Here is a 19537-nt window from a genome sequence, read left to right as displayed (position 1 = left end):
AGAAGGAAATCCCAGGGCATCTGATGTGTGATGCAGAACAGGTTTGAGAAATACTCAAAACCATGGTGTTATCTTAACAGCCCAGACAAGAGGTTGTTCCAGCTGAGATGCTGGGCAAAAGAATCATAAAAGGCGAGCACTTCTTTGGAGAATCTCTTCTGAGAACACAGAGAGCACAGAATTTATATATATGTGTGTGTGTATGTATACATACATATATATACCCACACAGATATATATGTGGGTGTCCACTATAGAATTATTTATAACAATAAAAAACTGGAAACCACCTAAATACACAACAGTAATAATCAATTAAGCATAATTTGGTATATTCATACAATTGAAAAAGACCAGCACCTGGAAAATGTTCACTGCACACCTAAATATGTGCTAGAGGCTCTAAACTTTCAAAACTGCAAAATTTAGCTCCCAGTTTTTTTTTAAAGATTTGTTTATTTTAGAGAGAGGGGAAGGAAAGGACAAAGACAAAGAGAAACATCAATGTGTGAGACAAATATAACTGTGTGACTGCCTCTCTCACGGCCCCAACTGGAGACCTTGCCTGCAACCCAGGCATGTGCCCTGACTGGAAATCAAATCAGCAACCTTTCAGTTTGTGGGTTACCACCTACTCCATTGAGCCACACTGGTCAGGGCCCCCAGTTTCTAAAGGGAAAGTAAGTGCCTCAAAATACCACACACAGAATGACAGCACTTCTGTAAAAACAACTGGAGGAAGGTAAGTCATAATGTTATCTTTACACCTGGAGAGTGGAATAAGGGTGATTTTTGTTGTTGTTTCCCTTTGTGCATTTTTGTGCATTTTTTGTGTTTCCAAGTTTCCTGCTTTTAAAAACATTACTTTGTCAGCTGGAAAGAAAAATTTTTTAACAAATATGTAAGAGCCAAATTCTCAGCTCTCTAAGCATCTAACTGCTACCAGGCTCCTAATTCTGATATAAAATGCAAAAATCATAAGTCTAAACGTGTCCCCTCAATCTCCTCACCCACACATTCAAGACAGAGAGGAAACCAGTGAAACTGTGAGACTAACAGCTTCTCTCCGGCTGGATGGCTCAGTCACCTGGATCCTCAGTCAGTTGGTACACCAAAAGGTTGCGGGTTTGATCCCCAGTCAGGACACATATCTAGGTTGTGGGTTCGATCCCTGGGGCACATACAAGAGGCAACAGATCAATGTTTCTCATATCATTGTTTCTCTCTCTCCCCCCAGCATACTCCTCCTCTCTCCAAAAATCAATGATCATCGTTGCATTAGGATTTTAAATAATAACTACTAAAAAAAAATGAGACTATCATCTTCCTGAAGGGAAGATCCTAGTGTGTTTGTCTTTGGTTTCTCACCCAGGTTTTCTCAGCACCCTGTAAGGCATATATTTATTTAAGTGCTCACTAAACATGAAAAGGAAGGAGGAAGTGTCTTGAACTTATAAGGCACAAATGCCACTAATGCACTGACATCACCCAACCCCCATGCCATCCCTTCCACCCCATCCCAGGTCTGGTCCCTTTCTCTCCTACCTCTAGGCATTGCACAGACCAGCCAAGTAGTTCTTAGAACAGACAAGCTGCTGACTCTGTACCACAGCATTCATCTTTTGCTTTTTTTCCCCTTTCCCCTCTCCCTCCTCTTAAAAGGCGATCTTGCCTTTCAGCTAGTACAATGCACTGCACTGAACCTGTGTACCAGTCAGTCTGCAGAGAATCACTGAGAGAATGAATTTGAATAATAAAAGGCAGAACAAGGCGATACCTTGGAGAGAGACTTGGTGTTGTGCCTCCAATTTAGAACCTCATTTCAGTAGCTAATGCAGTCATTGGAGACATTAGCCTAATTTTTGCCAGGAGAGTCCAGCAACATAGCAATACTAAACCTGGGCACAGAGGACCCTGCTCATCTCAGAGACGGAGTATGGAGAATGACATTAGCAGCACTGCACTTACAGTGCAGAGAAAAGCAAACCTACACTCCATTACTCCAATCCATCAACAACCATGTTTAAAATAATGAAACAACAACAACGCAGAAATGTATGTGCAATTTGGAGTAGGCATAAAGTTCAAGGGAAGCCAAGACCCTTGAAGAGGCCCCTGTGGGGCACTTATAGACTATGGGGAAGGTAATATCAAAGGTCACGCAGTAAATGCAACCCTACAACTGATTTTGTGATTGCTAAACCCTATGTGCTGCAGGCCTTGGAAGGCTCCAGAATCTGCCAGCAGGTCAGTTTGCTGAGGGCCAAGATGGGGAAAAGCCCAAAAAGATCAGACTAGAAAGGAGAGGCTCAGCTACAGACACACCTACACAGACCCGGGGATGAGGAGACTATTCCTAAAACAAGCACTTCCCTTTGGTTAGGGTAAAAAGAAGACACTCTGGTCTGGTCCAGACTTGCCCTAAGTCTCTCCCCATGTGGTCAGTATCCTTGCTGCAGGAGCCAAGTAACTCAGGACCCTTTGCTTTCCTGTGGCTGTCTCCCTGTGTGAAGAGGGGAACAGGAGACTCAGTAGCAACAATGCCTAAGGAGCAGTCTCTGAGGGGCTCACCACTCCCTCCTAGACTGTGCCAACAGAGGGCCTGGCATGGGTTTCCCTGGATGGCCAGGCTGAGGAGGGGACTCCTTTCTCTTGTTCTAACAGGTTCTTGTTGGTGGGTGAGCAGCATTCGCTCTCTGTACCATAGATTTGTTTCTGGTGCCCCAAAATGTCATTTTGCCCTCCACTCTGTTATCTTAGGTCCTTTTGACTTATCTAGGGATAGGTGAGAAGAAGACAAAGTTTAACCAAGTCCTCATAGCTAAGGATTTTCTAGAACCCAATGTTCCTTTTTCCCTTTCCCTCTCCCCAATGTCATCAGTAACTCAATCTCAAAAACAACCTCTCAGCTTCACTGGCACTAGTCTGGAGGCCTAAATGACAGGTCAACACTCTAATGGTAGACACAAAGACACCTCTGAGTGGAAGGGTGGGACCGCCTACCTTCTTATTCAAATGGATTCCTACACAGGCTCTAGTGCTTAAGCTGTTTTCATTGTACTCAACACAGTGGTAACCACATAGCAATCAAAAACCGAAGGACTTGAGTTCTTCCCATAGGTCTCTCTATGAGATCCCTGGAATGTTGAGTGACTGTTCTCTATATCTCACAGATATTAAAGGATAGCCCTATAGGAGAAGCAGGGGTTTCTTGAAAGGAAAAAAAAGAGATAAGAAGCTGGACACCACAGACTCTACCCAAGAGGTATACACAAGGAAGGAAGGGAGCAATGCAGGGATAGGGAGGCATGGCATGCTCTTTATGCACATAGCCTGCCTGCCAAAATTTACTGGAAGGCAAGAACCCTAGATCTGTGGCTGAGGATTAAGTCACATTAAGAATCTCCTTTTTCTAAGCATCATGTGAAAAAAACTGCATCTCAGGAAGGGAAGGTGGGGAGGAAGAGACAATATGCCGGGAAGGTGGTGGTCTACAACTGGAAACACAGATTTCATTCTAATACTAAAACAGCCTCCTAAAATTACAAAGGGTCCACTCTAGAAGAAACTAGGAAGGCTAGACTGTGGCTTTGATAGAGTTTAAAATAGCACTGCCATGAAACTGTATCATCTCAGTATTGATAATTTCCCTATGAGAAACAAATATTCCTATAACCATAAATCAATTCCTCACTGCAATTTTAAAACTCTATCCAAACAAACAAACAAAAAACTCAGCTATTACTGGAAACTCTAAATGCTAGACACTAAGAAGCTGAGCTCCAGCATAATTAGGGGAAATTCTGAATGGTGCCCTGAGGCAGACCATACCAGAACAGGGTAGAAAGGAGTTATATACACTTAGAAAGCTCATTTAAGGAATATGCTGTGCATAATGCATGCAGGCCCAGGAGTGAGACACTTCCGACAGCCAGCTCAGAGGCAGGCTATGAGCCGAGAAACTGGCAGATGGCTGCCCCAGTAGCAACTGTGCATTCTCCAATGGCTAACTCCTCCAGTCCACCCTTAAGCAGAGGCTGATGCTCCCACAAAGGATGGGGTTGGACCAGCAGATATTACCCCCAAAGAACAGTGTCTTTCCCTAGGGAAGATAAACATTTGCCTCAGAAGGCAGAAGCGATTTCTCTCTGTGCAGGGGAAACGGAGCTGTAAACATAAAGTTGCTCATTCAAAAGAGACAGATGAGCTCCACCAGCCGAGCAGTGCCAAACCGTCTGTAAAGGGTTTGCACATCCATCAGCACAAGTGGCTGGTGGGGGAGGAGGCAAGGAGTGTGGAAGGCCCTCTTAGGGTATAGGACTCTCTGGTCTCAAGCCACTTGTTATTTGACTAAATAAAAGCCCCAGGAGAGTAGATGCATCCTTCCACTGGGACTCTAGCCTGAGCAGACACAGCAAAGGTGTGATATGAAGCAGAGTCTCTCTCCTCTAGTCCCAGTGCTCCCAGTCCTCCAAATCAATACCCAAGGACTGTCCACGTCAAGCCTTTGCATTCACAACCCCTCAAAGGTAGTTTGCTGATCAACCTTGAGCCAAACACTTCTGCCTCACACCACCATTCCTCTCCTTTTCCTTTTAGTCACGTGTGACTAAAAGAGAAATGACAGTTCACCAGTCTTATACCTAAAATAACCTATAGAGAAATATGGCTTATGAACTCCCTATAATACTATACATAATTCAGAGCCCAGGCATTTGTCACACTATTGAGTAATCCACACACATCCCAAGGGTCTGACAATAAAGTTTGTAAATCAATACCAAAAAGCAGTACACCTAGTCACTGAGTTAGAATACAAAGAACATTTTTTAGCATTGATTTTTTTTAACTTAAAAAATATGGGTTTCCAAGAGTAAATATTTGTGAGGAAGTTGTGTACTGGAATGAAAGACTTCATACTTTCCAGACCCCCCTGACAGCTGCCTTCAATGCAAAAATAAAAACTCCAAGATTCACATTCTCCCAATGATAATAATGACTTTCTTCTACAAACCTTGCTATTAGCATGACAGGGATGGCCACATCACTCATAAGAAAAGCAAATGTACCTTCTGCACCCAAGAAGAACAAGCAAAACACCAGCTTTGTGCAAGAGCAAGGCACTTAAAACAGGAAAGAAAATAAATTATTGCAGAGCTGTGTTTGAGCTTACTTTCCTCTCTTCTGGATGATCAAACAGTGAGTATGAGCAGAGAGGTAGGCATTACAATCCGCAAACATAGTGCCATAGTAATTGGTGCTTAGAGAGCTAAAATAGACAGAATTCATTTATTTTCCAAGGAACAGAAACAAGTGCCCTGACCGTTCAGCCTTGCACAGTTCTGATGCCAAATGAGTGGCCTCCTCTGCCCCTCTATGGCAAGGGTTAGACCTGGGCTACGTGTCTGTGTAGTTACCTGACCAATTATCTTCCTAGAACTCAGGATGCAGCAGATGTCCAGGGGCTAACGAGGCAGGCCTTAGGGCCCCTTAGTAAGAGCCCTCTCTCTGATACAGGAGGTGAGACAGAGGCAGCTGTGATCTGCTATGCATGGCTCCACCCTGGTCAGTTTCTCCTTTATCTAACAGGTCACTTGGACATTCACTTACTTTGTTTTAATTTTTTATCTTGAAATAATTTTAGACTTAGAGAAAAGACTATAGAGTTCCCATATACCCTTCACCAAGCTCCCCCTGAACTTATGTAACCAAAAAATAATTGTAAAAACTAAGAAATTAACATTGGTACAATAGTAATAACTAAACTAAAGACTTTATTCAGATTTCACCAGTTTTTCCTTTAGTATTCTTTTTTCTGTTCCAGAATCAAACCTAGGATACTACACTACATTTAGTTGTCACATTTCCTTAGTCTCCTTCAACCTGTGATAGCTCCTTAGTCTTTTTCTTTCTTGACTTGGACATACTTGAAGAATACTAGTCAGTTATGTTTTTAGATCATACCTCAGTTTAGGTTTGCCTGATATCCATTCATTTTTACTACAACAGAAACAATAGAAGCTAACATTGACTTCCAGCCAAGATGGAGGCATAAGTAGACATACTGTGCCTCCTCACCCAACCAAAAGGACAACAACAAATTAAAAAAAAACAACACACACACAGAACTGACAGAAAATTGAACTGTATGGAAATCCAGCAACCAAGAAGTTAAAGAAGAAACATTCATCCAGACCAGTGAGAGGGGCAGAGATGGGCAGCCAGGGCATAGAGGACTCATGGCAAGGCAGTGGTCAGAGGACTGGGACAGGCAAGGAAGCAACTGGAGGACCTGGGTAGGTGAGGCAGTGGCTGGCAGACCAGGCAGTCCCACATTTATATGCAGATAAACCAGTAGGAACAACTGGGGAGCAAGACAGACCACACAACCCAGGGTTCCAGTGCAGTGAAATAAAGCCTCAAACCACTGATTGAAAACACCCATGGGGCTGAGGCAGCAGTGGGAGAAGCTCCCAGCCTCACAGAAGAGTTCATGGGAGAGACCCACAGGGTCCTAGAAAGTACACAAGCCCACCCACCTGGGAATCAGCACCAGAAGGGCCCAATTTGATTGAGGGTAGCGGGGGAAGTAACTGAAAACTGGCCTTACTGTTCCCTCTCGGACCCCTCCCCCACATACAGCATCACAACACAGCAACGTGGGTTGCCCTGCCCAGGTGAACACGTAAGGCTCCTCCCCTCACTACATAACAAGTGTGTCAAGACAAAAAAAAAAAGGCCCAAATGACAGAACAGATCAAAGCTCCAGAAAGAGTACAACTAAGTGACAAAGAGATAGCCAACCTATCAGATACACAGTTCAAAACACTGGTAATCAAGATGCTCACAGAATTGGTTGAACATGGTCGCAAATTAGAGGAAAAATGAAGGCTATGAAAAGTGAAATAAAGGAAAATGTACAGGACACCAACAGTGACAGGAAGGAAACCAGGACTCAAATCAATGATCTGGAGTAGAAGGAAGAATAAATATTCAACCAGAACAGAATGAAGAAACAAGAATTCAAAAAAATGAGGAGAGGCTTAGGAACCTCCTGGACAACCTTAAACATTCCAACATCCAAATCATATGGGTGCCAGAAGGAGAAGAGGAAGAGCAAGAAGTTGAAAACTTATCTGAAAACATAATGAAGGAGAACTTACCCAATATGGCAAAGGAAACAGACTTTCAGGGAGTTCAGGAAACTCAGAGAGTCCCAAAGAAGTTGAGCCTAAGGAAGCATACACCAGGGCAGATCATAATTACATTACCCAAGGTTAAAGATAAGGAGATAATCTTAAAAGCAGCAAGAGAAAAGGAGACAGTTACCTACAAAGGAGTTCCCATAAGACTATTAGCTGATTTCTCAAAAGAAACCTCGCAGGTAACAAGTATTTGAAGTCATGAAAGGCCAAGGACCTACATCTAAGATGACTCTATCCAGCAAAGCTATCATTTAGAATGGAAGGACAGATAAAGTGCTTCCCAGATAAGGTCAAGTTAAAGGAGTTCATCATCACCAAGCCCTTATTACATGAAATGTTAAATCTAAGAAAAAGAAGATAAAAAATATGAACAGTAAAATAACAAACTCACAACTATTAACAACAAACCTTAAAAAAAAAAAAAAACAGAACACCCTAAGCCAACAACTAGAACAGGAACAGAATCACAGAAATGGAGATCATATGCAGGGTTATCAGTGGGGGATTGAGACAGGGAGAGATGGGGAAAAGGTACAGAGAATAAGTAGCATAAATGGTAGGTAGAAGATAGACAGGGAGAGGTTAAGAATAGTATAGGAAATGTAGAAGCCAAAGAACTTATATGTATGACCCACGGACATGAACTAAAGGAGGGAAATGTGGGTGGGAGGGGGTGGACAGGGTGGGCAAGAATAAAGGAGGGGAAATGGGACAACTGTAATAGCATAATCAATAAAATATATTTTTTAAAAAGCTAACATTTATTGAGTACTATGCATCTGACACTAAACACTTCAAACACCTTATTTACTACTTAAAACAACCCTCTGAAGTAAGTATTGTATTATTTTGCAGGTGATATTTCATTATAGGATATTTCATTAAACCTTAGTGGTACTAAGTAACTTGATCAAGGCTACCCACCTGTATGTAAAAGGCAGAGCTGAGCTGTGAACCCAGATGAACTGACTACAACACTCTGTCTGTATTGTCATGTCACTGTGACAGCTAGATGCCAAAATACAGCCTGGATTCTGCCCTCCATCAATCCCCTCTGAAGGGCACAGTTCTCTGAAGAAAGGGCATTCTAGGATTTTGTCTTTTTTTCAAAGAAGGCAAACTAATCCACTTTAATTTCTAAGTTGTACCTATACAACCATAAATTTCTTTCTCTTGATGACATCTTCCTAGCCTAAGGACAAAGAAGAGTCATTGTTCTCCTGAGACTTCACTCCCATCTAGTACCAGGCAGATGGGAAATATATGAGCAAGTAGGTGTGTTCAACTCAAAAGAACTCTCTTCCAAGGAAGTTCCAAGTATACTGAGACATTGTGGTCACAGGACAAGGGGAGGGGAAGAGAGGGATGCAAAATGAACACATACACCCTTCTGCAGTTACTTCTTCCCATGTCGTGCCCAGAAGTGCTCAACGACAGGCAGCACAAGCTGGTTCCTCCTCTTCAGCATTCGGCTCATTGGCAAAGATACAACCCATTCGTGCAGCACAGTGGGGAGGGTGTATCAAGGGACAGGGCTATGGGAGACAGGCTGGGAAAAACCCCAGCTGCACTCCAGGATTTGTTTTTAATGCTTATGACTTTAGATCACTCAGTTCCACAGACTTGATTTTCCTCAAATCCTTTCTCTGGCAATGCTAATGTGTTTTTCCTCTTGTTCTAACTGATCAGCAAAATATGTGGCTGAAAGGACTGACTTGGAAGTATTTCTCTGATGCTGGCAGAATCAAGAAAATATTCCCCCAACTATATACCTCCATGTCTATCCATCCCTGCCACCTGCCACTCAGCTGCAGGTAGAATCCATTATAGAAAAGGAGGAAAGAAGACAAGAGCGCAGATAGCAAGGCAGAAGAGCTGAGAGAGTAAAAATGAGAAGCGGGGAGCAAGAGAGTGAGAGAGGACATTTTGTTCAAACTGAGTCACTATAGAACCAAGAATTTCACTGACATGCATGAACAGTGTTAGATAATACCAGCAACTAGGTGAAAAGACTAGGCCTTCTTTTGATTTGTCTTTCTCTTACTTTTCCCCATTTCCCTTCACCTCCCAAATGTACCCCTCAACCCTATCACTAACATGGACTCCTGTAAATCAAATATTTCATCTGGCTACCCCTATTACTGACATGTGTGTGCAAGAAAATGCTCCTTCCCTTTGAAATCTACTATACCTAACTCCAAGGCACCTTCAGCTAGGCATGGATCAAATACTGGAGGTTAAAATGCTAATGGTATTTAGAAAACAATTCCTCCAGCCTCTCCATCTGCTGTGTAACCCAGTGGGAATCTGAAACCAGTATATAGCCCTCAAATTACACTGTACACAGGGCTACTTACTCCACAGTGTTTAGGAGAATCTGGATCTATCCCTATGATCTAACCTAGGAAATAAGATGGGGAAACTTGAGTAACTCTGAAACCTCTTGAATAATTTTCCCCATAATTCACAGAATTTTGTCCCCACATAGACCTAAATAATATTGCTTTCAATTAATGATCCTGCAGTTTCTATCTTCGGAAGAAAGGGAATCCTAGGAAAAGCAATGGGACCTAAGGCTCATTCACTGATCAAACATGGGCTCCAAAAGAGACCATGTGAAGAAGTAACTTACTCCTTTGTGGAGCACCTTGAAGCCTCCTTAAATAATGTATACAAAGGACCAAGCATGAGGGGCTTTCCCCCAAAAAATGTTACTTCTCCTCCCTTTTCCAACAGCTAGATTAGAATTCCTGGGCCCTATTCTGCCTCAGTCAGTTATTCTTGGCCATGAAATACTGGACAACCTCTTCACCCTCTGTCCAAAAGCCTGGCTTGCCAAAATCAGGATAAAGAACAGAGATTAACAAAATGATGTTTATGCAACTTTTAGGGGACTGCTGGGATGGGGACAGAAAGAGTTTTCTTTTTTCCTAAGCAAAAAAAAAAAAATTTACAAGTACATCATATTACTATTCCATTAAAACTCACCTCTCCCCAGATAAACTAATTATGGCCACAGATAATCAAATCTGAAAACTTTTTAATCCAAAGAAATGATTCTCTCCTCTTAAACAACTGCATTACACAAACCAGAAACAGATTATTCTGGAATTAAATAAATTAAATACAACTCAGTCTTTGTTTGCCCAAACCAACATTTATGGGAAATAAAGCAAGATCGACAACCTATTAGTTTATGAACAGTAACAAAACAAAATCCTACCATGAACAGAAATACAATCGGCCTGATTAGAGAGCACAAGCAACAAAGGCTTACAAAAGAGCCCACTGCACACAAGAATGTGATTCATTCAGGTTCTTTTTAGACCTGCCTAGAAGATCAGTGGCAAGTGGGATGCCACCTCTCCTGTGACCTTGGGCATTGCCAGAGGCCTCCAAGAGTCTTGATGTTGCCTGTTTCAGAAGAGGAAAGGTTGGAGCTGATTCAGATGAATTTCCAGTAAAGCCCTCTAGCTTGCCCCATAGGCCAGACAAAGGTTTTGCTCACCAACCCCCAAAGAAAATCCCTTAATGATCTGTCCATCATTCCTCATGCTCCAGCCATCCACTGTCCAGGGCTCAGATTGCTCTAGAAAGTCACCAAAGCCACTGATCCTGGCCAAGTCAGGATGTCAGAGGTCAATTGGGCCTTTCCTAACTCTGGGCAATGCTTAGTTCTAACCTTGTGAACGTCTAAGCACCTTCCTCACAGGGGTGTTACTTAACCTCTCCATTCCCCAAGCACTCAATCAAACACTTCTCTTTCATCATACAAGGTGAAGCCCCACCCTTGGTGTGGCTCAGAAAACTGAAGACATCTAATGGAAGCTTCCTTAATTTCCCTTTATATCTCTCCCACTTTTCCTTATTTTCTTCAAGCCTCTGCTTCTAATTTCCAAGGCTTATCATACTCACAAGGCCAAGACTTTCCATCTGCCACGTAAACAACTTTGCCTCATCAGTGATCTCCTCTCTGGGATTTCAAATCTATCAACACTGGTTCGTTGCCCCTCTGCTTTCCAGCATACACGAAAGCTCTCTCTACTCAGCTTCAATGACCCTGCCTCTGGGCAATCTTTCCATCAGAGGCCTCCTTTGTGCTCTCACAGACCTATATTCCTGTTTGGGGGTCCTCCTACACCATGAGTCCATGCAGACAAGCCTCTATCAAGTCCCACCATGGTATCTCCTGAATCAAGCATTATAGGAGTTCAACAAATGTGCAAAATATGAAATAAACAAGATTTTTATATGGCTGGCTCTAAAATTACCATTTTGGTTCTCTTTTTCCACTATTCTCAAACCCAGTAGTTTATATCATCGTCTTCATTTAATCATCCATTCACAGCACAGACCCTGACTGAACTCAAACTATTCACTCAGAGCTTAAACTTACTTTCACATCTTTAGATCTACTTGCCTTGTCAATTCTCCCCTTTATCTCCCCTCCCTCCCATTGCTCCCGTAAGCTTCCCACCACCACCATCCCATTATTCCCCTACAGATTCCTGCCTCTCCAACCAGATAGATACACTCTCGCTTTTACATCTCTATTCATGTCATCCCCCTTCCACTCATGTTTCCTGCCTGTCCTCTTCTCTACCTAGTCAAATATTATCTCCTCTTAAGTTACTGGTTAGTTCATACCTCCAGTGATGTGCCAGAAATAAAAATGGACCAGGTTCTAGAAAAGCGCCTCTCATTCCAGCTCTAGGCCAGCCCTTGAGAGCTATTCCCAGGCCTGGCTAGATCCAACCTTGGATATAGCTTGGGCAGTCTTAGCCAGCAGGGTGAGGCCGATATTAGAGGAAGAAGGGAAGTCAGGGCTACACAGATTGTCGGAACTAAAGCCAAGCCCTGGGCATGAGGACTGGAACTGGTTTTGGCAGCTAGTTTTCCATTATCCCTACTCCAGTCTTAAGTTTTTTATTTCAGTCAGTTTGAGTATCTGATCTTTGAGAGCTAAGACTATGCCACTCTGCTCTGCTAAACGTTCTTTATTAAACTTCAGAGAGAACAGGTGGATGGGGGAAGCAAAGGAAGAAGATGATAGGGGCCCAGGGTGAGCATTAAGCATACAAATGCTTATTAGAAAGAGGACGGCCAACAGCTGCTCTCCATTACCACCCAAGTCCACAGATTGCAAACTGGACCCTGGCCTGCCACATCCATGTAATGAAGACCAAAGCCCAGGCAGAGATGCTCAGGTGCCAGCACAGAGCTAAGCCAGCTAGTCTCAAAGTGGCCTCAGCCTTGGCAATGGCTGCCATGGAGGTCACAGCCTTCCTGTCCTGGCCTCCACCTGTTCCCCTAGAGGGGCTGTGGGATTTGGCTGCTATGGGACAGTGGTCAGCCATCCTGGGAGAACTCTACATATGGGAAAGGAGGTCTCTCTGAAATGAAGAGATCTAAACTGTCCTCATGGAACCCTCTGGTACCTTCATGCCTTCCATCCTTTTGTCCCCCAGTAAAGGATAATTTGGAGCCTCAGAAATTGCTCCTACAGGCCTCAAGAGGCCTGGCATCCTGCCATACCCCAGGAATTCCCCCTGACTAACTCATATTACCAAGGAGCAAAGGAGATGCTCAGAGTGGAGAATGCTGAACAAAGGCTGGGAAGGTGGCAATAATGAGGAAAATGGGCCAAAAGTATAAGAGAAGAGGAACAAATGAAGTTCTTGGGAAATCCCCAGGGGACCTGAAAGGCTTCAAAGTTGGGGAAGAAAGCATTGTGCAGAAAGAGGTAGCACCAAAGATAATTCCTGTTGAACACTTAATTCTAAAAAATTGCTGGAGATAGCAACTTGTGTTCAAGAGAGGAGAAAGATGACCCCACAGCACACAAAAACCATGCTGTTACCTCTGCCCAGCTCCTGCTCCACATTTCCACCACTGCACTTGAGCCAGGGTGAAAGATCATGCAACAGAGACCCCATCCTGTACCTTCCCTCAGGCCATTACCTCCTGGTGGCAGCCAAGAAGTCCCACTGAACCACTCTGATGAGCTACAGGAGCTTAGGTATGAACACCCACTGCTCATGGGCCTGCACAGGAGAGGGGTGGAGGGGGTGCACCTGTGAGTGAAGGAAGGGACAGAAGCAAGTCATACTCTTGTGAACCATCCTGGGGAATGAGATGACTCCTAATGAAGATCCCTCCACACTAGGGGTGAAAGGGAAGGTCACCTAACTCCCACCCACAGAGCTGGGAGGTGGCAGAAAGCACTGGAAGCTTGACCCCTTAGTACAACTCAATAGCAGCCTGTGGTATAATAAAAAGTATATCTGATCTTTGTCCCTGATTCCTGGCACAGAGTTCCTAAAACCCCTGGAACTTCCAGACTAATTATCTTTTTTATTTTTTTAAGATTTTACTTTAAGCCCTGGCTGGCGTAGCTCAGTGGATTGAGTGCACACTGCGAACCAAAGTGTCGCAGGTTCGATTCCCAGTCAGGGTACATGCCTGGGTTGCAGGCCATGACCCCCAGCAACTGCACATTGATGTTTCTCTCTCTCTCTCTCTCTCTTTCTTCCTCCCTTCCCTCTCTAAAAGTAAATAAATGAAATCTTTAAAAAATATATTTTATTTTATTTTTTAGAGGAAAAGGGAGGGAGAGAGAGAGGGAGAGAAACATCAATGTGCAAGAGAAACTTCAATCTGTTTCCTCTTGCATATGCCCCAAATGGGGACCTAGCTCACAACCTAGGTATGTGCCCTGACCAGGAATCAAACCAAGGCCCTCTTGGTTTACAGGACGATTCCCAAGCCACTGAGCTACACCAGTCAGTGCTAGTTATCTTTTCTTATTCCCAAGTTTATGCCAGTGGGATGACTCTTGGTAAGGGGCCATTAGATAATTTTAGGATGGCAGAAATACCAAGCTATGATTAGAAGGTTGGATATTTTAGCCCTACCCCTCTACCTGCAGGGGCGCAGAGGCTGGAGATTTAAGTTCTATCACTGATGGCCAATAGTTTAATCAATCATGCCTATGTAATTAAACTTCCATAAAAGCCTCTCAACAACAAGGTTCAGAGAGCTTCCAGGCTGGTGAACACACAGAAGTGCTGGGAGGGTGGTGTGCCCAGAGAGGGTGTGGAAGCTATAAACATCTCTTCCCATACCTTATCCTATGCATCTCTTCCATTTAGCTGTTCCTGAGTTGTACGCTTTACAATAAACCAATAAATGTAAGGAAAGTGTTTTCCTGAGTTCTGCAAACTGTTCTAGCAAATTATTGAACCTGAGAAGGGGGTCATGGGAAACCCCAACTTATAGCTGGTCAGTCAAAAAGGACAAGTGGCCTGGAGCTTGCAATGCATCTGTAGTAGAGGCAGAAGCACTAAGCCATTAAACTGTGGGCTCTGACACTAAGTCCAGGTATATAGTATCAGAATTAAAATGAATTGTTGGACACCCAGTTTGTGCTGGAGGACTGGAAGAATCACACAGCCCCATCCAAGCTGCAATGGGCCAAAGGCATAACAGACAAGTGTTCCTTCAGACAGATGTCCAGGGCCTGCAGGAAATCATACTCCTCTCTTAAATACTTGAAACAGAGTAGTTGGTCTACTATAAATGAGGTTTTTAAAATTCAATTCCCTCCCATTGCTCATGCAGATCTGAAATGATCTGACCAGATGGCTGGTGCTCTATAATTCTTGGATTGCTCTCATCAGTTGATGATTTGGATTTTCTTTTTTTTTTTAACCCCCTCACATGAACATGTTCCTACAAAGACTTCCTGCATGCTCCATCAAATGGGCTCTTTGTGCTAATGTTAATTTTTCAGAGGTTCTCACAGCCTCCTGGAAATCAGCTCAGGTCAATAAGGAACCCCAAGGCTGCACCTTCCTGAGCCCTCACAAGGCCAACATGCAGCACTACGTAATGGGTAGGGGGCAAGGGAGCCCTTTGCCTAGGCTGCCTTGTTGCTTCCACTGCTCCTTCAGATCCCAAAGAGAAGAGAGACAGCAAAGGTATATTTTTTCATATGACAACTACAGTCACTTATTGAATATTTCCTGTGTGCCAGGCCCTGTGTGAAACATTTAACATATGTTAATCTTGTTTTAGCCTCATGTCATCTTTGTGCAGTAGATATTTTTATCCCTATTTTCAGATGAGGAAACTAAGATTTAAAGATTCTCATCAACCTGACCAAGACCATACAGATTCAGCATTATAAAATTTAACCCACTACTCCACCAAGATCTCAGAGATAGAGAGAGAAGGCCCTTGCCTCCCCACACCCCTCCCTTGAGCCCTTACTGAGCACAAAACACTTCCACCAGAACATCCAAAAGGTACTTTGGGGCCTTTTTCTGTCTCTGTAGCCTCTGTGAGACTATGCACTACTGGAAGGCAGGGGTCGTGGCCTATTTACTACTGAAAGAAACAGTACGGCACAGTGACTAAGAGCTCAAGCTTAGGGCCACACAAAACTAGGATTGAATTCTGACTCTACCACTTATTGGTCATTTGGCTAAGTCAGTTTTCCTCTCTGAGATTCAGTTTTGTCTATAAAAATTAGGGTAGTTATAGCACCTGCCCTCAAATAATGCCTGGCACAGTTGATGCTCAGTAAATGTGATCTATTATCTGTATCTCCTACCAGTAGATTGTCTGGCACAAAACACGATCTCAGAAAATGCCCAAGGGGCACAAGCCCCACTATATATGGCTGTGACCAGCTTTCATGATAACAAGTGTACAGGCACAAAGCCCCGAGTTTCAGGGGTCCTCAGCCCCAGGACAAATTCCTGAGTTCCCTATCCAGACCCACAGGACCGCCAGCAAACAGCTTTCCTCTGCTTGCTTTGTGAACAGCTGATGCTGAATCCACACTCAAATGCTTACTGTGCTTCCATAAGGTGAGACAGATCCCAAAATAAACCAGAAGACAGAGAGAGCAAGACAAGAAAATCACTTCCAGGAACAAACGGCTCACAGTGAGGATGCTGACAGTGATAACAGAGGCAGGCATTCTTCAGGAGAGTGACCTACAGGGCTGAGTGGCTGGAGACCAATTCCCACCTGGCCTGCTGGAAAGACCCATGAAGTCATGGATTGGTCCCTGGTATCCCAACACATGAGTGAAAATCTGCCTTCAAGTGAACCCAGACCATATACACTAGTATCTCCTCCTTGGAGGCTTGAGGACAACAGAGCTGAAGTCCTCCCTTCAGAGGCCTGGTGGGAACAGAAGGTACTGAACTAAGGTCAACATAAACTAGCCACTTTGCCATTTTCTTAAAGGTCCCCAAAAGATACTCCACCATCTTCCTGTGCCATGTCCATGACTCTGGCAGGAAATGTTCTGCTAACCCCTGCTGTATCTCCCCAAAAATCTCTGAGGAGGGAGAGAGGGAAAGCATTTCATGACAATGGAAGTCTCTCCTTCTCAACATCTAAGGACAGAAAGGACAGGAAGGCTACATAATCATACACTCTCACTGGCATCTAATTCCACAATCGACTTGAGGCAGTGGCACAAAACACGGAGAAATGGAGACATGGAGAAATTAACATTTAAAAATTCAAACTGCTACGAACAGAGTGATGTCTTCACATCAAGAACCCTCACAACAGCCTCTGCAACAGGTAGGGCAGGACACTTCCCCCATATCACCAATGGGGAAACTGAAGGGCAAAAGGATTCAGTGACTTGCCCAAGATCCCCTAAGTAGCAAAGCTAGGATTTGAACCCAGAACCAGCTGAATCTAAAGTCAATCCTCTTAACCACAAAATTATATTACCCACCCCCCCTTTTATCTATCCATCAAACAAGTTCCCAGGTCTAGGTACATTCCTTTAATTTTTAAGTAGCTGTGTTGGAAGCTCCCAAACAGCATTCAGAATGTGGTGAATTAAATATTATACCCTGACTGAAGACAAGTGCCAGCTATCCACACAGATCATTCATTGTGAGGTCAATTTCCTACTGAAAGACATAAATATAAAAACTTCTCAATATACACACATAACACCTCAATCCTACACCAGGGCCTAAGAGAATCTTGTCTTTCTCCACTGGTCGCATTCCCAAGTACCAGAGTCAGAATAACTCTCTTAAAATGGGACAGGCACAACTGAAAGCAGAGGTGCTTTGCCCCTAAGCTGTGGGACCTGAGTGTCTGTGTTCTGTTTGAACACAATACACCAGCCTTCAGGACAGCTTCTAGGGAATATGGGGCAGAAGAATTTACAAGGGGCTCTTGAGAAACTAGAAGACAGAGGAAGATGTCAATGGGGCATCAAGTTAAATGTAAAAATCAATGCTCCACTCGAATTCTCTAGGAAACACTCAGAGCTTTCAGCCTGCCCACGTCACACATGCTCTGGTTCTCTCCCCCTAAGGCTACACAGGGGGCTCTTTGTTAGCCATTAACAGCAGCTCCACTGGCCAGAAGGCTGGGTAAGGGCCCTGGGTCAGAACTTTCAGGTTTGTTCTGCAATGTGGACCAGAGCCTTGAAGCGTACCACAAAAACTAAGAGGGTAGGAGTGGGATCCACGGGACATTGATCTCTACCTACTCCAGGCACTTGCCTGGTTTCAAGTTTACAAGCACTTTCAACCACATAAAAACAATAGATACAGCCCACGTCTTCTATTCCCACCCCTGAGAACTCCTCTAGTTTTAGTCTGCAAGGACCAGGGTCCTCAGTTCTCCAGGAAGCTAGGGGAGGGCAGACAGAAGTTAGATCTGCAGAACCCAGTACTCCTCTTCCTAAAACCTCCCTCTACCTAACACCATTAGTTCTTACTTGGCTTCCTTGGTGCTTCATCACTCTTCTGTGGCAGCAACTACTCCTGTGCAAGCCCAACAGGAGTAATATGACTACCAGAAAGTTGGCTGGCACAGCAGATGCTGTCCCTGCCTGCAGAGCAGCAATGGAGGCAGGGAGGATATGGTAATAAATATTGGCAAGAAGCTGATGAAACCACACTGTGGCAGCTGCCAGGGCTTGCCATTCACCTTGCCACAGTGCAGAATACAAACAGCCTACTCCTCAGAACAGGCTCAAGTATCATAGTCAGACAAGGACAACTGGGACTAGAAGAACAAGGGGGAAGAAGATAGGTCCAGGCTCTAAGGTCAGTGACATAGGACAAGTTAGGTGAATGACATAGGTCAAGTTACATAACCTCTCTAAGTCTCAATGTTTTCCTAGGAAAATAAAGATAATAATAGGTCCTATTATGTGAAGATTGAACAAGATTATGCATGTGAAGTACCTAACGCAGTACCTGAATATGATAAACACTCCACAATTTCTGGCTACTTTCATTATTATTTTAAGCTCTGGGCCTGGGTTCACAAGAAGGTTAGGAAAGTCATTCCTTCTAAGGATGCCCCATTTAAAAACCAGGTCAGGATCATGGCACAGGTTCCTTTAGCAAAAGAACACTCCTGCCCCACACCAGTGCTCAGGACTCTCCTGTGAACAATATTTCAGCAGCACTGAGCCGAGCAGAAGAGCCCAAAATAGCATTTGCAGAGCGAGGCACATGTCACTGCCTCTCCTGTGCTTCAGAAGTGCAGGGAAAGAAAGTTTTCAATCACTTGCTCAGAAAGCTTGGCCACCCACTTACTTGCCTTCCTTCGAGGGCACTGAAACCTCTGTTCTGCTGGAAAATGAAGGTCCCTAAGCCCTGCAGCAGCAGCCACCACTCTGATGAAGCACACCATTTCCCTCCAGCTGGTCAAAGAGTGGCTGCTCCTTTAAAGGAGCCTTTCGGGGACAAAGGATATATGCAATTTGAATTCAGAATGTGTTTCATGGGGACAGGGCTAGGGTTGGTACCTGGCCGAAGGGCCTGCCATTCATGGCTGGGGTGAAACACCTCCAGGTCATCGGAGTCTAGCTCCTCCTCTGCTGTAGTTTCCTTTCTCTCTGTTTCTTTGGTGGTGCTCTTCTCTGGGTTGGTCAGCGCAAACTCCTTCAGAGAAAAAGAAAAGCAAAAAAAAGCAACACAGAGCATGACTGACCACGGCTAAGCACGAGGCAACAGAAAGAAAATGGCCTGGGGTGGTACTCTCTCCCCTCGATGCTCCTCCTCCCCTCTCCAGCCATGTTTGGACCTTTCATGAGGTTAGCCCAGAACCAGTATGAGTGAGGCAATATGGTTAAATGAACATAGCACGTGCTGTGTGTATACAGCACGTCTGTACATGCATAAGGAAAAAGTCTACAGGTTTCATAATATCTTCAGGGGGTTAAGGGAACATAGTGGGAACAGGGATTAGCAAAAAGAAACAGTAAGAGACTTTCACGTTTTACTTGGTATGCTGCTATACACTGTTTGATGTTTAAAATACATACCTAT

At 44.0% G+C, this 19537-nt stretch overlaps 1 protein-coding gene across 3 annotated transcripts in view; it reads right to left on the bottom strand.

The window, feature by feature from the left end:
* The window catches only part of SIL1 (SIL1 nucleotide exchange factor), a 225159-nt gene that overhangs the window by 137703 nt on the left and 67919 nt on the right, over positions 1 to 19537 (bottom strand). For all 3 annotated transcript variants that reach the window (XM_045823573.1, XM_045823554.1, XM_045823562.1), the window contains exon 3: positions 19015 to 19150. In XM_045823573.1, coding sequence (XP_045679529.1) covers positions 19015 to 19150 — 136 coding nt within the window. The remainder of the gene's footprint in view (positions 1 to 19014; positions 19151 to 19537) is intronic.

The sequence above is a fragment of the Phyllostomus hastatus genome, unplaced genomic scaffold (assembly GCF_019186645.2).
Source record: "Phyllostomus hastatus isolate PE091 unplaced genomic scaffold, TTU_PhHast_1.1 phas_contig_150, whole genome shotgun sequence".
NCBI classification, from domain to species: domain Eukaryota; kingdom Metazoa; phylum Chordata; class Mammalia; order Chiroptera; family Phyllostomidae; genus Phyllostomus; species Phyllostomus hastatus.
This window is presented reverse-complemented; position numbering and strand designations above follow the sequence as displayed.